The following is a 19,503-nucleotide window of genomic DNA, read 5'->3' on the forward strand; positions in this document are numbered from 1 at the left end:
TCTAAAAAATAGAAATAAAGATTCAACTTAATGCAGACACAAACACCATATGAGAGGATTTCCTCATATACATACAATTTGATTAAACCCCCATTTCATCATAATACAAGTAAATAATTTATAATTCAACGCAAATTATAAAACATCCGTAAATATAATTTGCTTTTAAATTGAAAAGCATGTTAATAATGTATGGTTTGATACAAGAACACAAAAACAGATTAACCATTCTAAGTTTTTCCGAGTCTCTTTATTACTTTGTGATAAACCAAAATAAAATACACATTCTAAAATTATTACAATTTCTAAGTTGATCCACACTCCACCAAGTTTTCCTTTTCCTTTTTTGACAGGCATTTACACTTTACATGGATCATTTATCAGCCACCCTATCATAAAATAGCAACCCTGGGAAGCAGTCACAACTAAATAGCTGACATTTTTTCATTATAAGCATGTCCACGAGTTAGCATACATCCCTCCTCGTTCACTTTTTCCAAACACAATGCTCTTCTTCATTACATAATCCCTAATATACTGTTTTTTTTTTTCTCACAAGGAAACAATATATAATTATATAAGATTGCATAACAATGAGGATCTGGGACTCCCCAACTACCAACGAATACTAGTACCAAATGGAAAAAGGTCATGGATGTTCAAGTGTTGGTTCACCTCTTCTTTAGACACACCTCAACCTCCAAATACAATGTACAGCTAACGAAATTTATCAACCTCAATATTATAACTAAAACTGTCACAAATGTCAACAACAGACAAGCTGATAACAGATACAGGCACCATAAATCTCTCATATCATTAGTCCTCTGCACGAGAGTATCGCAGCTTTACTCCTGTCAACCACAATCTGACACCAAGATTTTAATAGGTCAACTTGCATATCTATTGTCATACTTAACAGCCAAAGGCAGTAAAGAGGATTTCGAACAGGTCAACTGGTGCATCCACTATCTACTTAACAGCCAAAGGCAGTAGCCAATAAGAATATGCAAGGTCATTAGCCTTAAGTACTCTGTCTTGACTCCAGGTACTTGTGTGCTCATCTTTTCCTGCGATTAGGAGACCTTGATCTTGATCTCGACCTTGACCTCCTTCCCCTGCAATTACATGGACCAGTTTATAAACAAGATAAAATTTCTGAAGTGCATTTATTAGATTAGTTCACCTGTATCAATATGTTCTTAGCTATGCTGATGGATGACTAAGTTGAAAAATATCAAGAGAAATTTAAGAACACCCAACAAGATACCTGATGCTTTCACTAGCAGGGTAAGGAGAACGCCTGCGCTGAGAGTGCTTGCTATGAGGAGACCGCGAAACGTGTCTAAAAATAAAAAGATTACATGCTAAACAAGTAAGTGGTGACAAAAAGATACAACATTTTGGATACAAATTCTCAACCTACTATATATATTCAGGCTCTAGAAGAATTTGAACTCCGTATGGTTGCAACCTTTTCTAATAAGTTATATATAGCTAATGATCATTATCAAAGGATTTTGAGGTGAAATTGCCTCAATCATGAAAAGGACTTGGAATTTATAAATTCCACATTCAAACAGTGGTGGCAGTTCATAGTTCTTTCCTCTTGATGAGAGTATAAATTCCTGGTCCAAAATCCTGTAACAGTATCTGCTTAAGAAGAGTTTATCAAAACAATAAAGCAGTCATTTCATTATCATTATAATTTTGAATCAAAAAGTCATCTAATTGATGGCTAAGCCTCTTTACCAGTTCCTTTACAATTAATGGTGCTGAGGGTGTGTTTGGTATAGAGGAAAAATGTTTTCCATGATTGGTTGGCTTAAATATTTGGTAAAATGTTTTCCTTATAAACTCATTTTCCAACAAATTCAGAATAATGCCTTCTCTACCAAGAGGGGAAACATTCTCCAACTCCCAAATTGACAGTTTCAACCCTCCCCATCCCTACCCCCAATCCCTCCCACCCACCCCACCCCACCCACCACAACCAACCCCATAGTGTTTGCCTAGATTTATATATAAATAAATGCTCGCATCTGTCCTAGCATTGATGTACAGAGTTACCTGGTACCTTTTGCTGGTGGGAGGTGGTGAGGTATCCCGTGGAATTAGTTGAGGTGCGCGAAAGTTGGCCCGGACACCACGGTCATCAAAAAAAAAAAATTGATGTTAAGGAAACCCTGTGACGGGGATTTCATTTACACTTAAGTCAACTTGATGAAGTGAACGACTCTACTCGTTTGGTAAACAATTCTAAAACAGCTATAATTGCGGAATTTGTAACCCTTTTAAATAACTTCCAGCAGCTATGTCTACTAATTTACTGCAAAATTATAGTTTGAAAGTAAAATTGCATAATCCTTCTAAGCATTTGAAAATGAATCAAACTATCTAAGGAGTCCCTTGTGAGGAAACACATTATGAAAACTTTTAAGCTTACCTAAATATTCTGTGTGATAAGAAAACCTCAAAAAATTCAACTGAAAGTCATCCCTTCTAAAAGATTTGGGTAATTCATTCAAAGGGCTAAAATCGCATGAAGGATATTCAACAAAGAAATTGGTCCAACTCCTATAAATTTTCTTGACATAACACATCACTCCTTCAAAAACCACCTTAAAGGAATTCACAAGTCATGAGCATACCAATTTGGAATCGCAAGCAAATACCCTTATTATGAATCTTTTACGTAAGTAACATAAATAGGAGTTCTCTATCAAGCATTTTAGTTTTTTTTTATGGCATAGAAAATATAAGACTAATAATCATGTCCACAGGGACCATTCACTACGGCATAAGCAATGACTTATCACTCTGGCAAAAAGCAGGTGACAACAGTGTACACAATTTGAGTAATTAATGTATTGATCACTAGAATACATGGTATAAGTACTTTTTATTTATAAGGTAAATGGCATTAGTACTGTTAATATGTTAAATGATACAAACACCAAGGGAGTACTCATCCAACAAGGGCAATGCATCATTAAGTGGGTGAATAACCTATCGAGCTTCCAACTCTACAAAATGCTTAAATGTTAAATCAGATAGATGACATGTACAAGACTTGCAAAGTTATGTGGAGATGCTTACAAATTAGTGATGCTAAATTGATTGTAACAAAACTATCAAACCAGGTAATAACACCATGATGAAACTAACAGAAATCCATCTTAGGAGTCGGTGGCAGTGACACACTATTCAGTATTTTCTTCTGACATTAGCTCTTATTGCAAGTCCAAACTATCAGCTATTTTAATGTACTCACAAGGAGAAGTAGGATTACTCTGTTATGTGCTTAGCTGTTTTGACCCACAAGTACCAGGATGTAACGAGTAAACCCTCATCATGCCTTTTGTTGTACAGCCTCCTAAGCGCATTTAATTAGTAGTGACTCAACCGTGCAGTCTTTTCCATGGGAATGTGTTGTTTTCATTAGTCCACACCTCCATGGATGTTCTTCATGAAATAATTCATCACACTAGTTATATTTTTTTTTTGATAAGGTCACACTAGTTATATATTTACTAATAAACTTTAAAGTAAAGTCTTTACTAGCTTCAGTTAAAGTTCTCCTCTGAATCAAAAAAACACAAATGCTTCATTTCATTTTTTAGGACGCTCCTTTAAAGTCTGGAATCTTTTAAGTCTAACTTTAGCATGTTTAAATCCACAAGATCCGAAGAAACTTTTAGTATGTCCCAAAGTCTTTTTTTTCACTCAGCAGAAAGTTGTCTGCTAGATCTTTGCCTGATGTTAGTTTGCTCCCACAATATCTCTTAAGACTCAAATACCTTGTTGAACGGAAGATAGACAGGAAACCCGAAATGTTTGCATACGGTAGAAATAGTAAATAATAGAGTTAAAGATCAAAGAAAAACAATGCAAAAAGAGAAAGGAAAACAGTACTAGAGTGTGGAACCTAAACAGTACTAGAGTGCTAGGAAAACAGTGCAAAATACGTGGAACGTATTTTTACGAAGGCAATTATCCAAGTCTCGTATAGCACACTAAATTAGTGCACTATATGTAAAAAATGTAAACTTTATTCTGACACTTTATTTTGGTCAACTGTCTTTTTGTCCATTATTTAGGCTCGGGACTCTCAGAACAACCCCCCTCACATTACTAACCCAAATACCCAATTAAGTAGTGAACAGTTAATCCTGATATTGAGGGTTATTTTTGTCATTTTTGAAGCTGTCTCTTATCTCCACATAAACTGGCGGAAAAGCTTCATCTATCCTATCAACAGTGTGCTTACTACAGATATTTTGGCCAGTAGACTAGGAGGCAAGGTTGGGGAGCTCCCAACTACTTACCTAGGCATGCCTTTGGGAGCTAAAAGCACATCCAAAGGCATATGGAATGGGGTCCTGGAGAAATGTGGAAAGAGACTTACTAACTGGAAGAGCCAGTACTTGTCCTGGGGAGGAAGATTGACTTTAATCAACAGTGTGATTAATGCATTACCCTCTTATATGATGTCTATCTTTCCTATGCCTAACAATGTATCTAAGAGCATCGATGCCCTTAGAAGGAATTTCCTATGGCAAGGCAGTGAAGATAAGAAGAAGTTCCATCTAGTTAAATGGGAGGAATTGATTGTGAGTAAGAATACAGGAGGTCTAGGCATCAAAAACCTGAGGAAATAAAATCAGAGCCTAATGATGAAGTGGTTGTGGAAGTTTCCAAATGAAGAACACATGCTCTAGAAAGAGGTCATCACAGCAAAATATGGTATGGGAGATAAGTGGATGACTAAAATGGTAAGTACTCCTTATAAATGCACTGTTGGGAGGGCAATCAGAAATTTATGGCCAGTGATATATCATAGAACCAGGGTAGAAGTGGGAGTGGTTTAAAGACATCCTTCTGGGAGGACAAATGGAATGGGGCAGTTCCTATTTGTTTATTTTATGCCAACATCAGTGGCTACAATGTGAACAGGACAAGGATGGAATTTGTTCCTAAGAGGGAACCTTCATGACAAGGAGATAGACAAAGTGGCAGATTTTCAAGATTCAGTAGGCTTATTCAGCAACCTCACTGACAAGGACTTGCCGATTTGGAAGAATGACACCAAAGGTCAATACAGATTGGCCATAGAAGATGATCTGGAAACCAAAGGCACCCTATAAAGTAAACTGTTTCGTGTGGTTGTTGACAAAAGAAGCAGTCTTGACTCATGAAAATTTAAACAAATGAGGCTATCAGTTGGCCCCTAGATGTATTTTATGTGGAGAGCATGCAGGGACAATTAACCATCTTTTTTTGCATTGTACATGGACAGAACAGATATGGAGAATGCTCATCTGTCTAAAGGGGACAAGATGGGTGAAACCATAGAGCATTAAAGGAGTTCTAAGCAGCTGGAATGGAGATGGGAATTCATCAGATAAGGAGAAGAGATGGAAACTTGTCCCACCATGCATTTAGTGGACAATTTGGAAAGACAGAAACAACAGGAGTTCTGAGAATGTGCAGAACAACTTACAGAAGATCAAAATGAATTGCTTAGCTCTTTTTTATTTTTGGTGTAAAGAAGATATATTAACTATGACAGAAGACATCTTTGATGTGCTAGATTGTTTACAGGCAGTAGTTTAGATTAAGACCGTCTTTCTCTATAAGTTGTAGCACTTTTGAAGGGAAGCTACAATTTTGTTGTAGTATACCTGTGGATATATAAAGTTACCAGTTTCAAAAAAAAAATTAAGAAAAAAGATGTCAATTCCCAGGGAGGCAGAAGATCATGACCAACAAATAGTGAAATAATTAGTATGATCTTGAGCTTTTTGAGTTAATGGAAACAATTAGACTTTAGAGCATCCAGGCCCTTCAAAAGATACCTTTTCCTTGACCTGAGTGGTGATGGTGATCTGTGTCTATTTGGTTGCGCCTTCCTGCACTCCACAAGAAAAAGATGAGCTATTACGTAAGGGGCAGATTATTGCATCACAAATAGAAGAAAATAAAAATGAACCTTCTAGAATCATCTGAAGATTCATCACTGGGATCATTGGCACGGGTTGACTTGTCCTTGCTCTCTCTACCCCTGCTATCATTAGAAGATGAACGATGTCTTTTACGTCTGCTGGAGCCCCTTTCATCTTTACGTCTAGATTTTTCTCTTTTTTCATCCTTCGTTCTCTCTCTTTTTCTACCATTATCTATGACAACACCAGCTCTGCTGTCTCTTTCTTTTTCCTTCCTTTCTTCCTTGACATTAGAGGGTGAGGGCCTTTTCCTTGAGTCAGATTCCTTGGCTTTTTCCCCTGACTTACGGCTTTTCTCCTTCACAATATCTTTTGAACCATCTAGATCACCCACTTTTTCCTTTCTAGCAAGTCTTTCCTCATGATTCCCATGGTTTCCTTCATCTATCTCAGTTTTTCTGTCTTTTGAGCTTGTATACATACCATTATCATTTGTGCCAGAACCCTTTCTAACTTCACGTTTACCGCTCTTATCTGGCTTATCTCTTCTGTCTTCGCTTCTGGAATTATCTATCTTAGTCTTTTTGCAGTCAAGAGTCTGGGATGGCTTTTCAGTTTTCACAGCATCCTTCCCACCTGGCATCTTATCCTCCGGAACTCTAGATTCAGTCTTAAAGGAGCCTCCAGCATCTTCATGTGCAGAATATCTAGTTGACCTGTCATCGGTGCCAACATTGGGACTCATTTTGTGAGGATTTTTCTCCAGGTTGGCAGGAGACCTATCATGCTCCTCGGATTCTTCACGTGATTTTCCATTTCCATGCTCTTTGGGCTTTTGTTTATCAGAACTCTGGATTTCGTTGTCATCCTCATCATCTGACGCATAGTTAGCAAGGCCTAATAGATCCCCAGGAGAAGTGGAAGTAGACTTTTCACTGGCATTAACAGAATGAGTATCTTTGGGTTTGAGTGGTATCAGAACCTTGGCAGAGGCCTTGGGAGTTGTAACAGCTTGAACAGATGTTAACACCTTCTGACTTGAAGCACCAGTTTTTTGCTCAACTTAAGGGAGGAAGAAGATCAACTTAGTCTCAAATATAAATGACCTGAGTGCAAAGATATGGAGAAGGAAGAAATTTAAAGAGGAAAGGAATTGAAAAAGGGAGACACCAACCATCAACAGTGAGATCCTCTTCGCTAAGAACCCTTGTTGCAATCTCATTAAATAGCTCATCAGTAACCTGTATAAACAGCATCCAGTCAATAAATCTGCAAAAACCACGTAAAGAAATCAATCACACATTTATCATCAATAACCTTTAAAAGAACTTCAGTTAGGACACGCTTTATTTCTTGATTCATTGCTGCAGTTCGTGCTGCTTCCACCTCAACCTGCATGGACCAATAAAAATTCAGGTAAGCCTACACTTGGTATGACGTGAATAAGATAATAATTAAAGACAACCCAAAAGGAATAAATCAAGAAAAATTAGAAAGGGGAAAGCTTCAACACTATAAATTCATTAGAACAGTATAGTCCAACAAAGGGTAATAAACCAAGTAAACAGACTTCTTACACGAAACAAATTCAACAAAAAAGCAACATCTTCTGTCAGATGAGTAATCAAGGAAAAGTAAACGACCTCATCATCATCATCATCCTCGGTTGACCTTGAAGAATCGATGCTTTTGCTATCAGCCTGGTCACCTTTCCGATAAGATTTATTGACACCTTCATCTTCAATAGATTGAGAATCCTCCTTTGGAAGCTCTGCAGCTGAAGTTGTGATGACAGCTTTCTTCTTTATTATTTCCTCTCTAAGCCAGTTTGGAACAGCAGCCTAGAAAAGACCAGACAAATAATACAGATGAATCATTACTCTATAGTTTACAAACTGAAAGCCCATAGAACAAGTATACAAACCTTCTTAGGGCGATCAGAAATCCCATATGCATCAGCAGGAAAAGCAGCTGCAGCATGCAGAGCGGCCCCTGCACCAACACCAAAATGTGCACCAACTGACGGGACAGTTGGATGGAAGCTTGAACCCTGTGCCCTTCCAAAGAGTGATGCAGTATGTTCAGTGGCTGGAGAAGCTCCAACAACAGAAGGATCAACCTGCGGTATAAAAGTGATAACAGGAAAGCTCAATCACAGCATCATTGGGTTTAAGTTAATTTTGAAGTTAAAACTAAAACCTGAGACCCAACTGGAGGCATTGGAGGAAGAGGAGGATACGCAGAACCAGGAGCAGCAGAAGAAGGCCACACATAATTGGAAGGCATTGTTGAAACAGGATCAGAACCTCCTGAATCAGCACGAACATAATAGGGCTGGGAATGCCGGTCATGCTCATGACTAAAACGAGGTGCAAAATCCAAAGGCTGATCACTAAGATCAGGACCCATCACGTAATGACGCTCTTCCATCGCTGCAGCTTTATTGGGTGCTGGCATTAGTTGTGCATGATGATGATGTGAAGAGTTGGCAGGCAAAGGTGAAGAACCATAGAACGTCTCATGTTGATTCCCAGCCTCTTCTTTACCTGAAAATAGAATGGGCATTCAGAAAGTACATACATGCAAATCAACGGAAACTATTCTCTGTAACCTCTACAACTGGATTTGCAACCACAAGACTTTGGTAACAAAAACATTTCCTGACGTAAGATTGACTCTCAACTCCGTAATATGTTCAGAAACATGACAAATAGGGGGGAAAGACGCTGTTCTGGGAAGATGTGTGGGTGGGACACGAAATTCTGAAGAACAAGTTCCCTGATTTGTTCATTTTAAGTCTTCAAAAGTTATCCACAATCAGAGAAATGAGAGACAGTCAAGGGTGGGACCTAAGGTTTAGAAGACATCTGAATGATTGGGAAATCAACAGAGAGGCTGAGCTATTCAATATTCTGGGAAAATACAACGAACTAAATTCCAATGAGGACAATTTATATCGGAAGCCTGACAAGAAACGAAGATTTACAGTGGGTTCAGCTTACAGAAGGTTACAAAAGATCAAATTCACATGGTAGTAGTTGGCCTTGGAAGATGATATCGAAAGTCAAGATACCTTTCAAGGTAGCTTGTTTTACTTGGCTTCTAGCCAAACAGGTTACACTCACGGCTCACCCAGGACAATCTAATGAAAAGAGGCTTTCAAATTTGTTCTAGGTGCTCTTTTTGTGAATGTGAGATTGAGACAATAAACCATTTTTTTCTACATTGTATAGAGACTGTGAAGTTAAGGCAGATTTTCTTTAACTTAAGGGGCATAAGCTGGACTATGCAGGAGCATCAAAGAAGTTTTAGCTAGTTGGAATAGAGAAGGAAATCAGTCAGGACACAGGGAGAGATGGAAGATTGTCCCAGCATGCATTTGGTAGACTATATGGATGGAAAGGAACCAGAGATGCTTTGAAAATAAGAGCTGCTCACTGCAGAAACTGAAGATGAACTGTCTGGTCCTTTCCTTTTTTTGGTGTTAACATGAATATCCTCAAGAAGAAGAGGATATTCCTAGTATTCTAGATTATTTGTGATCTAGCAGTAGTTTTCTCTTCCCTGTATTTTGGCTGTAAGTATTACTGGAATACTTCTAGAGTATTCCTTTGTTCATAATACAAGATACCTTTCTCAAAAAAAAAATGCTAGAAGAACCAGCCTACTGATTCCTATGAAAAAGGTAGTTCCATCGTGCAAGAGATGTCAAACAGCTTTGAGACGATAAAAAAGAAGCCTCGCTGTGAGGTAAAGTTTTATATCTCGTGCATAAACTGTACATTATAACTAAATAATAATGTATTTTTTCAATGGAACCTCAATCTTTCGACTAACTATTATTTTAAGCTTATTATTTCCCCTGCATAGCTGATCAGTCAACAGTCTTAAGCCACACAAGCGACCAATGTGTTGAAGGTAAAACAATCTTATATAGAGAAGAACACTTCAAAAAGAGCCTCTCTGTCAGCAGCATCTAACTTTTACTGCTTGAGACTCCGGTTCTCAATTTTTGGTCTTTGCTTATTCAATAAGTTTTCCTCTTTACTTCTGTACTTTTCCTTTTCAAAACTTCTTTGATATGCATTACTTGATTCAAGGGTCTTTCGGAAACAACCTATGTACCTCCACGGGGTAGGGGTTAGGTCTACGTACACTCTACCCTCCCCAGACCCCACCTATGGGATTACACTGGGTATGTTGTTGTTGCTTGTTCAATAACTTTATAGATATAAAATTGACATCTCTTACAGAGCCTTCCAAGTCATGAAGGCGGAACAAAACAAATATAGTTTGAGGGAAAGAAGAATAAATGAATAATTTTCAATTACAATATTTGATATTTTAGTCAATTAGAAGACTTGTATTGGTATAGCTGTATAGGTAGCAACACAGTGCTAACCAATAACAAAGACACAGTGCAAATGGACAAAAAAAACTTTGAATACGTAAAACCCTCTAAGCAACTGTGTCTTCAAGTGCAAGAGCTGCTGGGTTTTGTTTTTGCAAGCAGAAGTAAACTTCGCCCTTCTAATTTTCCGTTTTCATGTGTCCATAATATTTGTACTCCTTCAGAAGTGAAATGTTTCCTACAATTTTCACTTCCTTTTAGGCTGTGACAGTAATCTCTGCTAAATCACTCAGATAATTGTCAAGCTACTGAGATAACACTTAATGCAATAAATAAGAACCAAATCTTCAAATAAATTGAATCCTCTCCACCAATTTTTTTTTGATAACCAAGAAATACAAGGACCACTGGTGCACGGTTCAAAACTAGGTGGATAATGGGCCCGCCCCTTCGTCACTTAATATCATGCTTATCTGTGGCACCGTGAGGTGCTAGCCTAACCCACATATCACGCATTCCACTCACTAGACCAAAAAAACTTTGCGGCCAAACCGTCCTCTCTTCTGCCAATTTAGTCTCAATAGAGAAGACATGGGCGAGGAAAAAATTATTGGACAAAAGGAGACAAAGTTTCTGCCATGTCAGCATTCAAATTTGTTGTTTCACGATTAGCCAGAAGGGCAGAAAACTCAACAGACACACATTCAAGGAATGTCCAATCAAGCAGGATTAATTGACAAAGTACACGCAGATCATTGAATTCCATTTTGCCTACTCTAGCTGAATAGAATAAAGCAAATTGCGTAAAAGTTTCTCTTTTTTATTTTTGGTAAGGTTATTGCCTAGAAGTTTATCCAATAGCTTGATTAACATCAATCCAAGTGGACTTCAAAATAGTATCTAATTTTCAACTGTTCCTCTTTTTTGTAATCCTTGGGAAAAAGTTATCATAAACAAAAGTATTCCTGAAAAACAGAACACAAAGTTAGCAGGATGGACAGAGGAAAGAGCATGTCAGCACGTTGGAACCAATATTCCATGAAATCAAAATACAATAGCGTCAATTATCTGAAGTGAATTCCGTCACACAGAGGCTTTAAAAAAGAAAAGATCCAACAACGATGAAATTCTACTTAGGTCTCAAGGGGCTTCAGTAAACATAGCTTGCTTAACAAGTAACTAGAAACCACAAGCAGGACAAAGTTATATAGACGCGGTAACTTCAGATGCAATATTGATATATTAATTAAATTTTTTACCTGCAATAGAAGAATAACTAGAAGGTACCTCCTGCTGATGGACTAATGGACTTATGGATGAGTTTCCTTGCTGGGGGAATGAAGCAACTGAATCTCCAGTGAAATTTCCATCTCTTGCAGTGTAAGGTAGAACATAAGGAGATTGCCCAGGGCTGAAGAATGAGGGCTCCTGCAAATGGCCAAACGATGGCCTCTGAGGAGGTGCCACAGGAGTTATGGAGTGATGATTACTTGACGGCAGAACTGGTGGTTGTTGCATGTCTTGGAGATGTTGATCAGCAGATTGAGTGTATTGCTCATAGTAATGACTCTGCTGTTCTGGCCTGCTATCATGCGTAAATTGCGAGTTCTGGTGCTGATGGTCATTAGCAGCCTTGTCAGCAGCCCATGCTCGGGCCTTTGCAGCCCAATCTTCATTGCTAGGTGCTACTAGTTAATAGTAGATTTAACCTTTAGGTAACAGAAGTACCGAGGGGGGGTGGAAAGGCAAAGAGCATACGATCTCTATATTATTAACCAACGGCAGGAGGAGTCCTCCATGATGGAAAAACTAGAAGGTAATATAATATGCAAGTGTATATCACATAGAAACTACATACTGCTTCTACAGAGTCAGAAATTTAGCCAGGGCTAAAGAGAAATAAAAGCCAAAAAAAAAGTAAAGGAAGGATCTGACAGAGGGATGCAATCCCAGAGTTCTAATTTGAAAGACCGCCCCTTAAATTCTACTACAGTATATAGACCTCTTCTCATAAACAATTAACTAGGTTTCATATTTGAGCTTCTAAAACCTAATGTGATTTTTTAAATAAGAATTTGACCTTGTTAAGCAATTAAATCCTTCTTTAGCAAACCTCCTCAATCAACAGCTAGAATTTTATCTTTTTGACTCAAGAAAAGACAGCATTGTTCAGTTCCACGTGACACGACAGACACTTGTGGAGACCATTGCAGAGATAAATAAAACTTGGAGAATGTAAAATGATGAAACTCCTAAATAATCCAGAATTCTAACAAACAACATAAGTCAAATTATTTTCTGGTAACATTTAAGCATGTCTGAGATGCCACAAAAAGAACACGAAGCAGTAAAGAAAAGTTAAACATCAATAAATTTTAGGAACAGGCTTAGACTCTGAGAAATAGTATAAGTAAAATAGAAGACACGGCTTGCATCAGCTTCAAAACATTTTTCAACCATAAATGGGTTTCAGGAAACTTGCAGATGCATCCCAGCATATTGAATTGCTAAACAAGCATAGATTCCAATCAATATTATATTTCCAAACCTGAGTTTCCCCAATTTTGCTGTTGACCCCAGTTCATACTGCCCCAGTCCTGCAAGCACATGAATCTTACATTCATTAACCAAACATGTTATAACGAATCCATCAGCAGAATAGGAAGCAGTATAACACAGCAATAACAACTACTACTACACCTCAATCCCAACTTTTCGTGTAGGCTATATATCAATCCTCATTCTAATATGTCTAACACGGACTGTCTCTGTTTTTTATTATCACACAACTCTCCAATCAAAATAAGAAGATTCCTTACAATAATTTATGAGTACATTTCATTAATGGAATCAAGAAGGTGCAGATAGTACAAAAGATAAACAGTATAATAGAGGTCACTTCCATTCTGAGGCTAGGAAGCTGACAAAGTCGAAAAATTTAATAGGGCAATTTACAGGAGCAAAGTTGTGCCAACCATATGACCATAGGAGACATGTTAAAAGTTCATATCCTACCAAACACACCAAAAAAATCATGATGATATCATCATCCAGATTCTCCACATAGTTTTATCAACTTTCCACAAACTCCAGCATTCATAGGCATCCTTGATGCCCAAACATGACCCACCTGAGGCCAGAAATATAAAGAAACATATTCAAAATATCTACAGCAATTGGACAGCGGAGAAAGAGGCATTTGTTGGTTTCTGAATGCTGGAGACACATGAAACATATTACAATATTCCTATAAAGCTCTCCAGCTAAAGCAAATAACCTTTGTACATAACTTAGCTTTCCAGATTAGTTTCCAAAGCCTGCTTTCTATAATTCATTTTGAACACATGTGCGAGTAACCTGCTTTCACATTGTATAAACCTTCCTTTGTGTAACCCCACTTCATGTTCTCAACTGCATCATCACTTATTGTGCAAACTCCCCAATTTTGTAAGTACATTCAATAGTTCTTCAAGTAAGAAAATTCTGATCTTGAACATTTCTGTCAAAGTGCAAGTCTCGGAAGGGTTTTTTTTTTGAGAAGTAACATTTGCAAGTCCCAGAAATTGCCTTGTCTATTTTGTGAGATTGTGGAGTCTGGGTCAAGAGCTATTTGGAAAAATGGGGAAACTCATTTATTAGGATAGAACCAGTTGGGAAGAAGCAGGAGTTCACGCTAAAAAAAGAAACTGGAGAATTGTACCTGCAGCTATATGGTGGACAATATGGAAGGAGAGGAACCTTAGAGTCTTTGAAACTATGGAGAATACTATAGAACAAGTCAAAATGAATTGTATTTTGACTTTATGTTTTTGGTGTAACCAGATATACTCTAATGATACCGTCTCTATCATTGATGTCTTAGACTTATTCTAAGGATAGGATAGTAGATTTTGAGTTCTTTTGTAAATATGGTTTCAGTACAACCCATGTACTGTGTTACAGAAATAGAAACAGTTACCTATGTCAAAAAAAGGATAGAACCATCTAGTAACTATCTTACCAGAATTTGATGTGAATACCATATCCCACCTGAATGAAATATTATGCGAGAAACACTCCACAGCTTCCTATTGTTCTTCCATAGACTAACACCATAGGATCCCCAGATAACTTTATACACCAATGTGATTTTGGCGCCATTCATTTACCACCTCTTTCCAAAGTGCATTCCCCCTTGGCTATATCTGCACAAACACTTCATTAACATGCACTTGTTGTGTACAGTAAGGTCTCTAATGCGCAGATCACCAACATGTTTGACGTTGTGACTTAAGATCAGTTCACCAGGTGATATTTGTGCGCTTATTGCATTCTTCCAACGTAAGTATTCTCCTGATCTGATCTTATCCCGCTGTTTAATTATCTTTCTTAGAAATTGAGATAATAGCCATGGGATATGTAGGAATATTGTCCAGTACACTATTTATGAGTGTTACACCCCCCCCCCCACAACCAGCACAACCCCACCCACTGAGAGACAGAGAGGTATTGCATGTGACAGGAGGCCAGCAACCTCACCTTCTGCAGATACCTCATCCTCTTTTCATACCTTCAATCCAGGGGCAGAGCGACATTGTGTCAAGGGTGGTCAGTCGAACCCCCTTCGTCGGAAAGTTATACCATGTATATAGGTAAAATGCTACTAGATGTGGGTATATATTATATTTTGAACACCCTGAAAACAACTAGATGTGGTAGCTCAATGGTCAAGGGTATTCAAGAACAGCCTGGTGTCCTTGGGCGCGCAGGATTGATTATCAAAACCTGCTAGTTTACTTTGTGCTTTTGTTTAAAGTGCATCACACAGTTAATCTACCTACTTTATTGCTTTGTAAGACCGAATAACAAAGATATTAAGTGTCAAAAACACACCTAAATTATCCCTCTTTTTTGAGCATTTCATACCTAAACTATTTCGAGTGTGACAAACACACCTAAACTATCACTCTTTAGTTTGAAAAACGCACCTCAATGCTGACTGGACTAAATGTGTGTGTATACACACTTCTACGTGAGTGTGGCCTTGATTTTCGTCCACATGGCTTCTTCATTTTTTTAAGGAAAAAAAAATGTCAATAGCAAACCTAACCTAAACTATTAGGAGGGTGAGAAACACACCTAAACTATCACTCATAAGTTTGAGAAACACACCTTAAATAATATATGACAACCAGTTGCTTATGTAAGCTCAAAGGGGGCTGATATCTGTATATCTATGATGCCATACAAGGAATCCATAGTGCCGTTTGGTAGTTTTAATAATTTGAGGTCGTGAATGATTGTCCATTATATCAGATTCTATTTTTTTTAATAACTGAAGACTTCTTTTTTTTTGAAACTATATATATATATATTAGATCTGCACCATAACAATGCCATCTACAATTACAAAAACCCAACCATGCTTAGGATTACAGCTTCACAAGGAACCTATCATATTAACTAGTGATTCAGTCTCCTTTACATAGTTTTCTTTACACCAAAAATGAAACAAAAGAATACAATTCATCTGGACTTTCTGCACAGGATTGCTTTTGTCTTCAATTATGCTATTTGTGGTATCATTATGCTACCAAACATAGCCTATTTTCTTTCTATTGAATTGTAGCTTTCTAAGACTACTTCATCAATCATTTCCAGATTATGACAATTTAAACAACAATGAGCAGCTAAGGACGGAAGTCAATAAAGCAGAAATCATTGGAAGTAGCTTGAGGTAGAAAATTGATTGGCTCCAGTTAGAGGCCAAGGTGTATCTCCATTATTGTTCTAATGAAAGCCTGGCTGAGAGAGTAAACAAAATGTGTGAACCTACAAATGAAGGCAGATGCGCTACATCACATATTTATAACATCTCAGATATACTGCAATACTCATTTGAAATTTTAAACTTTTTGCCCCAGTGGAATTTGTTTCCACCAGGCAATCTATGTGGCATTTTCTTTTAAAAAAATAGAGAGAGTGCAATACACACACCATCACATATTACTCGAGGGATGTTTTTCAAACTAATGAATGATAGTTTAGGTGTGTTTCTCACACACTCAATAGTTTAGGTATGAAACTATTGATAAGGATCCAAATTGATCCCTACTATTAAGCTACTTTGTGCATGTAAGGATAATAAATCTATTTTTTTATGACAAGGAAAACTCCCAGCCGCTACCCTTTGGGTGCGCACAAGGTAAAACCCCCGCTCCTATGCAATAGCTCGCAAACAACATAGGAGAGGTAACCCGCTCTAGACAAGCCTGGTGCGGCAAGCTCGACCCAGAAGGCAAACTCCTTGCTTTCGCTGGCAAGGAGTTTCGAACTTGAGACCTCCAACATGGAAGTCCCAAGCCCAAACCACTAGGTCACCCCAAAGGGTATAAAACTTTAAAAAAATCTTCAACTTAGCCAAAATCGAAAGCGAAAATGCTCCACACGGAACTATTTTTTTTAGAACTTCGTTCTTTGTGTCTCCTTGTTATCGTTGGCAGAGGCCGGTGAAAGGTTAAAGTCTAAAAGTGATTTCTTTTTAGGCTAAACTCTCCTCTCTTTCACACCTTTTGTTTTTTTGCTTCATCCATTCACTTCATATTAAATTAAATATGAATTCATTAGATCTAAATATTATGTATTTTGATTTAAAAGTTTTTGACACGTCCATTCATTAAAAAAAGTCAATTACTGGCATTTGGCATTTAACTGGATTTTATGCACCAAATGATAGAGTGGAGAAGGAGAGGGCATTCGTCTAGTCTTCTATGAACTCAATTCTTGATACACTTGTCCATTGAATCAGCTGTTTTAGATGGCAACCGTGCCACCACACTTAACCCCCATCTAACATTACTGGTTGTTTTTCTCTTCTCTCTCTCATACTAGTTACCCAAAAATATTCAAGTTTTCACTAGTTTGCCAAACTATCAGCACTAGCACACAGGTTTTCTAGACAATAGTACAATAATGATATTTCAAATTTTATGCCCTGACAGTAAATGTTTACACAATCCCAACTTGAAGTCGTACACAAAGGACCTTTAGGAAGCAGGGTAAGCAAAATAAAAAGGTGCAAATTCTTTCAAGACAAAAGGAATTAAAATGAAACACAGTATATCACCTGATTTCCATGAGGAGAAGATTGGGGAATATGCGGCCGCGGGGGAAGAGGAGGTGGATACTGGGCCTGTTGTTGTATATGATGGTGTGGATAAGCTCCCTGAGGAGGTCCAGGAAATGGAGGAGGGGGGGGAGGGGGTGGACCCCACTGCTGCAGCTGAGGAGGAGGAGGAGGAGGAGGAGGAGGAGGAGGGGGAGATTGCTGAGGGGGTGGGTGGTATTGGAATTGGTTTGTGTACCATGAACCAGGTGACGGGACCGGTGGTCGTTGAGAATGCGGGAGCTGATAGTGGGGATCCGCCATGGACGGCGGTGGTAACGGTGGTGGTGGTGGTGGTGGTCGATTGTACGGATGCTGATGTTGGAAGTCCATACCTTTTTAGGGTTTTGACAGTTGGGTTGAGGGTTTAAGACGCCGATTGTTGTTCAGGTGGCCAGCCGAGGAAGTTACCGGCGGTGGAGAAAGAGAAAATAGAAGTACTTGGTGGAGACGGGAGAAGCAGAAATGGTGGTTTTAGGTTGAAGAATAAGGTGGGGGTGGCAAACTGTTATGCAAGCCTACAGAAGGAGACCAGAGACTGCACCTTGTTGTATTTCTTTTGCAATATTGGTTCTTTCTATTTTAAGCTCCAATGCATTTCAACTTAGACGTTTTATGTGGCATAATACATGTAGGGCGTTACATAATATATTGAATAGATATAAAACGCCACATAGAACGTCAAGTCAAGTAGGACACATGGGTGGATTTGTTTAACTTTATACGGTTTAAGTAATTATTTGTGTACACTTTAAATTAGAAGGCATAGACGTAAGATAAGGCAAAGTTAAAAAAACATGTTATATATCAAGCATAATACATAAATATGTCATTTAACTTGGCTTGAGCTCATATTGATGCCTTCAACTTTGGGTGTGCACAAGTAGGTACTTAAACTTGTATAAAGTTGATCAAATAGACACACACATCCTACGTGGCATCCTGGCAATATGAGTTCTACGTGGTGTCCTACATGTATTACGCAACATAGGACTCGTGTGTCTACTTGTTCAACTTTATACAAGTTTAAGTGTCTATTTGTGCATACCTAGGGTTAGAGGGCATAAATGTGAAAAGAGACCAAGTTAAAGAGCATATTTACGTATTATGTCATTAGATTATGAGTCGGGTTGTGATCTAGTGGTAAGTATTTATTCATCCTTAAACAGAGATCCCGAGTTCGAGTTTCCTTGGGTACGGAGTCGCATTTGTTAGGGAGTGCTTTAGCATTTTACCCCCAATGTGGGGCAAATCCAGATTTTGTTAGGCTTCAATGTGCGTATCGGGCACCGGATGGAAAATCAAGCTCAGTGTGGAACTTCTCATTCAGATTTAGTCATGCTCCAGTGTGAGTACCGGACACCGAATGAAAAACTAAAAAAAATAAAATTACATAGTGATATATTTTAGGTGATTTTAAGTTAGGATAGTCTAGGGTATTGACATGAGAACTTGAGATAGAGTAGTACATTGGTTAACAGGGCTAGTGGGACCCTTGTATTTGGGGAATCCCTACATGATAAAAGGATTAATATCACTCCCCGAGCCTACATCTTGGACGTGGCAGCACTTAGAGACCATTGTTGGTCTCAAGCGAACCCTTGACTTGACTAACTATTTATCATACATATGGCTCAATAGAATATGTGGAAGCTTTAACAAATGAGCATTTAAAACATTTAAAGAACTTAAATAATGTTTGAAAATACTTGATATAAATAGTTAAACGTTTAGCAAAACATTTGAGAAAGTACTGAAAACTATCTAACTTTGTCTGTCCATGAAACCTGTACTGTCTAACATAGGTGACAGGACAAGACCCTAACACCTCAAAATATTACTAAAACCAAATAATAAACTGGAGACCTCCGAAATTAAGGAGGTCTAGCCAAAAGCTGACGAGCGGATGATGTGATCTCAATGGAACGCCTGTTGATGATCCTAAGTACCTGAATCTGCATCATGAAATCAGTACATTAAATGTACAGTATGTAATAGGAGAGAATAAAACAAATAACGGAACTGAAAGACTGAAAGCAACTCAACTGAATCAATACATGAAT

The 19,503-nt window shown here is 38.1% G+C and overlaps 1 protein-coding gene across 4 annotated transcripts; it reads right to left on the reverse strand.

The window, feature by feature from the left end:
* Positions 1 to 623: 623 nt before the first annotated feature.
* LOC125867763 (uncharacterized) lies at positions 624 to 17,993 on the reverse strand. 4 transcript variants are annotated; one of them, XM_049548337.1, is made up of 12 exons: positions 17,402 to 17,993; positions 12,845 to 12,893; positions 11,556 to 11,981; positions 8,145 to 8,491; positions 7,870 to 8,064; positions 7,589 to 7,786; positions 7,263 to 7,337; positions 7,120 to 7,186; positions 5,993 to 7,007; positions 5,859 to 5,912; positions 1,271 to 1,345; positions 624 to 1,118 (listed from the first exon to the last, which is right to left on the reverse strand). In XM_049548337.1, the coding sequence occupies exons 1-12, from the start codon at positions 17,771 to 17,773 to the stop codon at positions 1,061 to 1,063; spliced, it is 2,931 nt and encodes a 976-aa protein (XP_049404294.1). In that variant the 5' UTR covers positions 17,774 to 17,993; the 3' UTR covers positions 624 to 1,060. The 4 variants fall into 4 exon arrangements, with proteins under 4 accessions (XP_049404294.1, XP_049404296.1, XP_049404293.1 ...); XM_049548339.1 differs by having other exon boundaries at positions 8,157 to 8,491; positions 11,556 to 11,984; XM_049548336.1 differs by having other exon boundaries at positions 11,556 to 11,984.
* Positions 17,994 to 19,503: the final 1,510 nt, after the last annotated feature.

This window comes from Solanum stenotomum, chromosome 6 (genome assembly GCF_019186545.1).
Source record: "Solanum stenotomum isolate F172 chromosome 6, ASM1918654v1, whole genome shotgun sequence".
Classification (NCBI taxonomy): domain Eukaryota; kingdom Viridiplantae; phylum Streptophyta; class Magnoliopsida; order Solanales; family Solanaceae; genus Solanum; species Solanum stenotomum.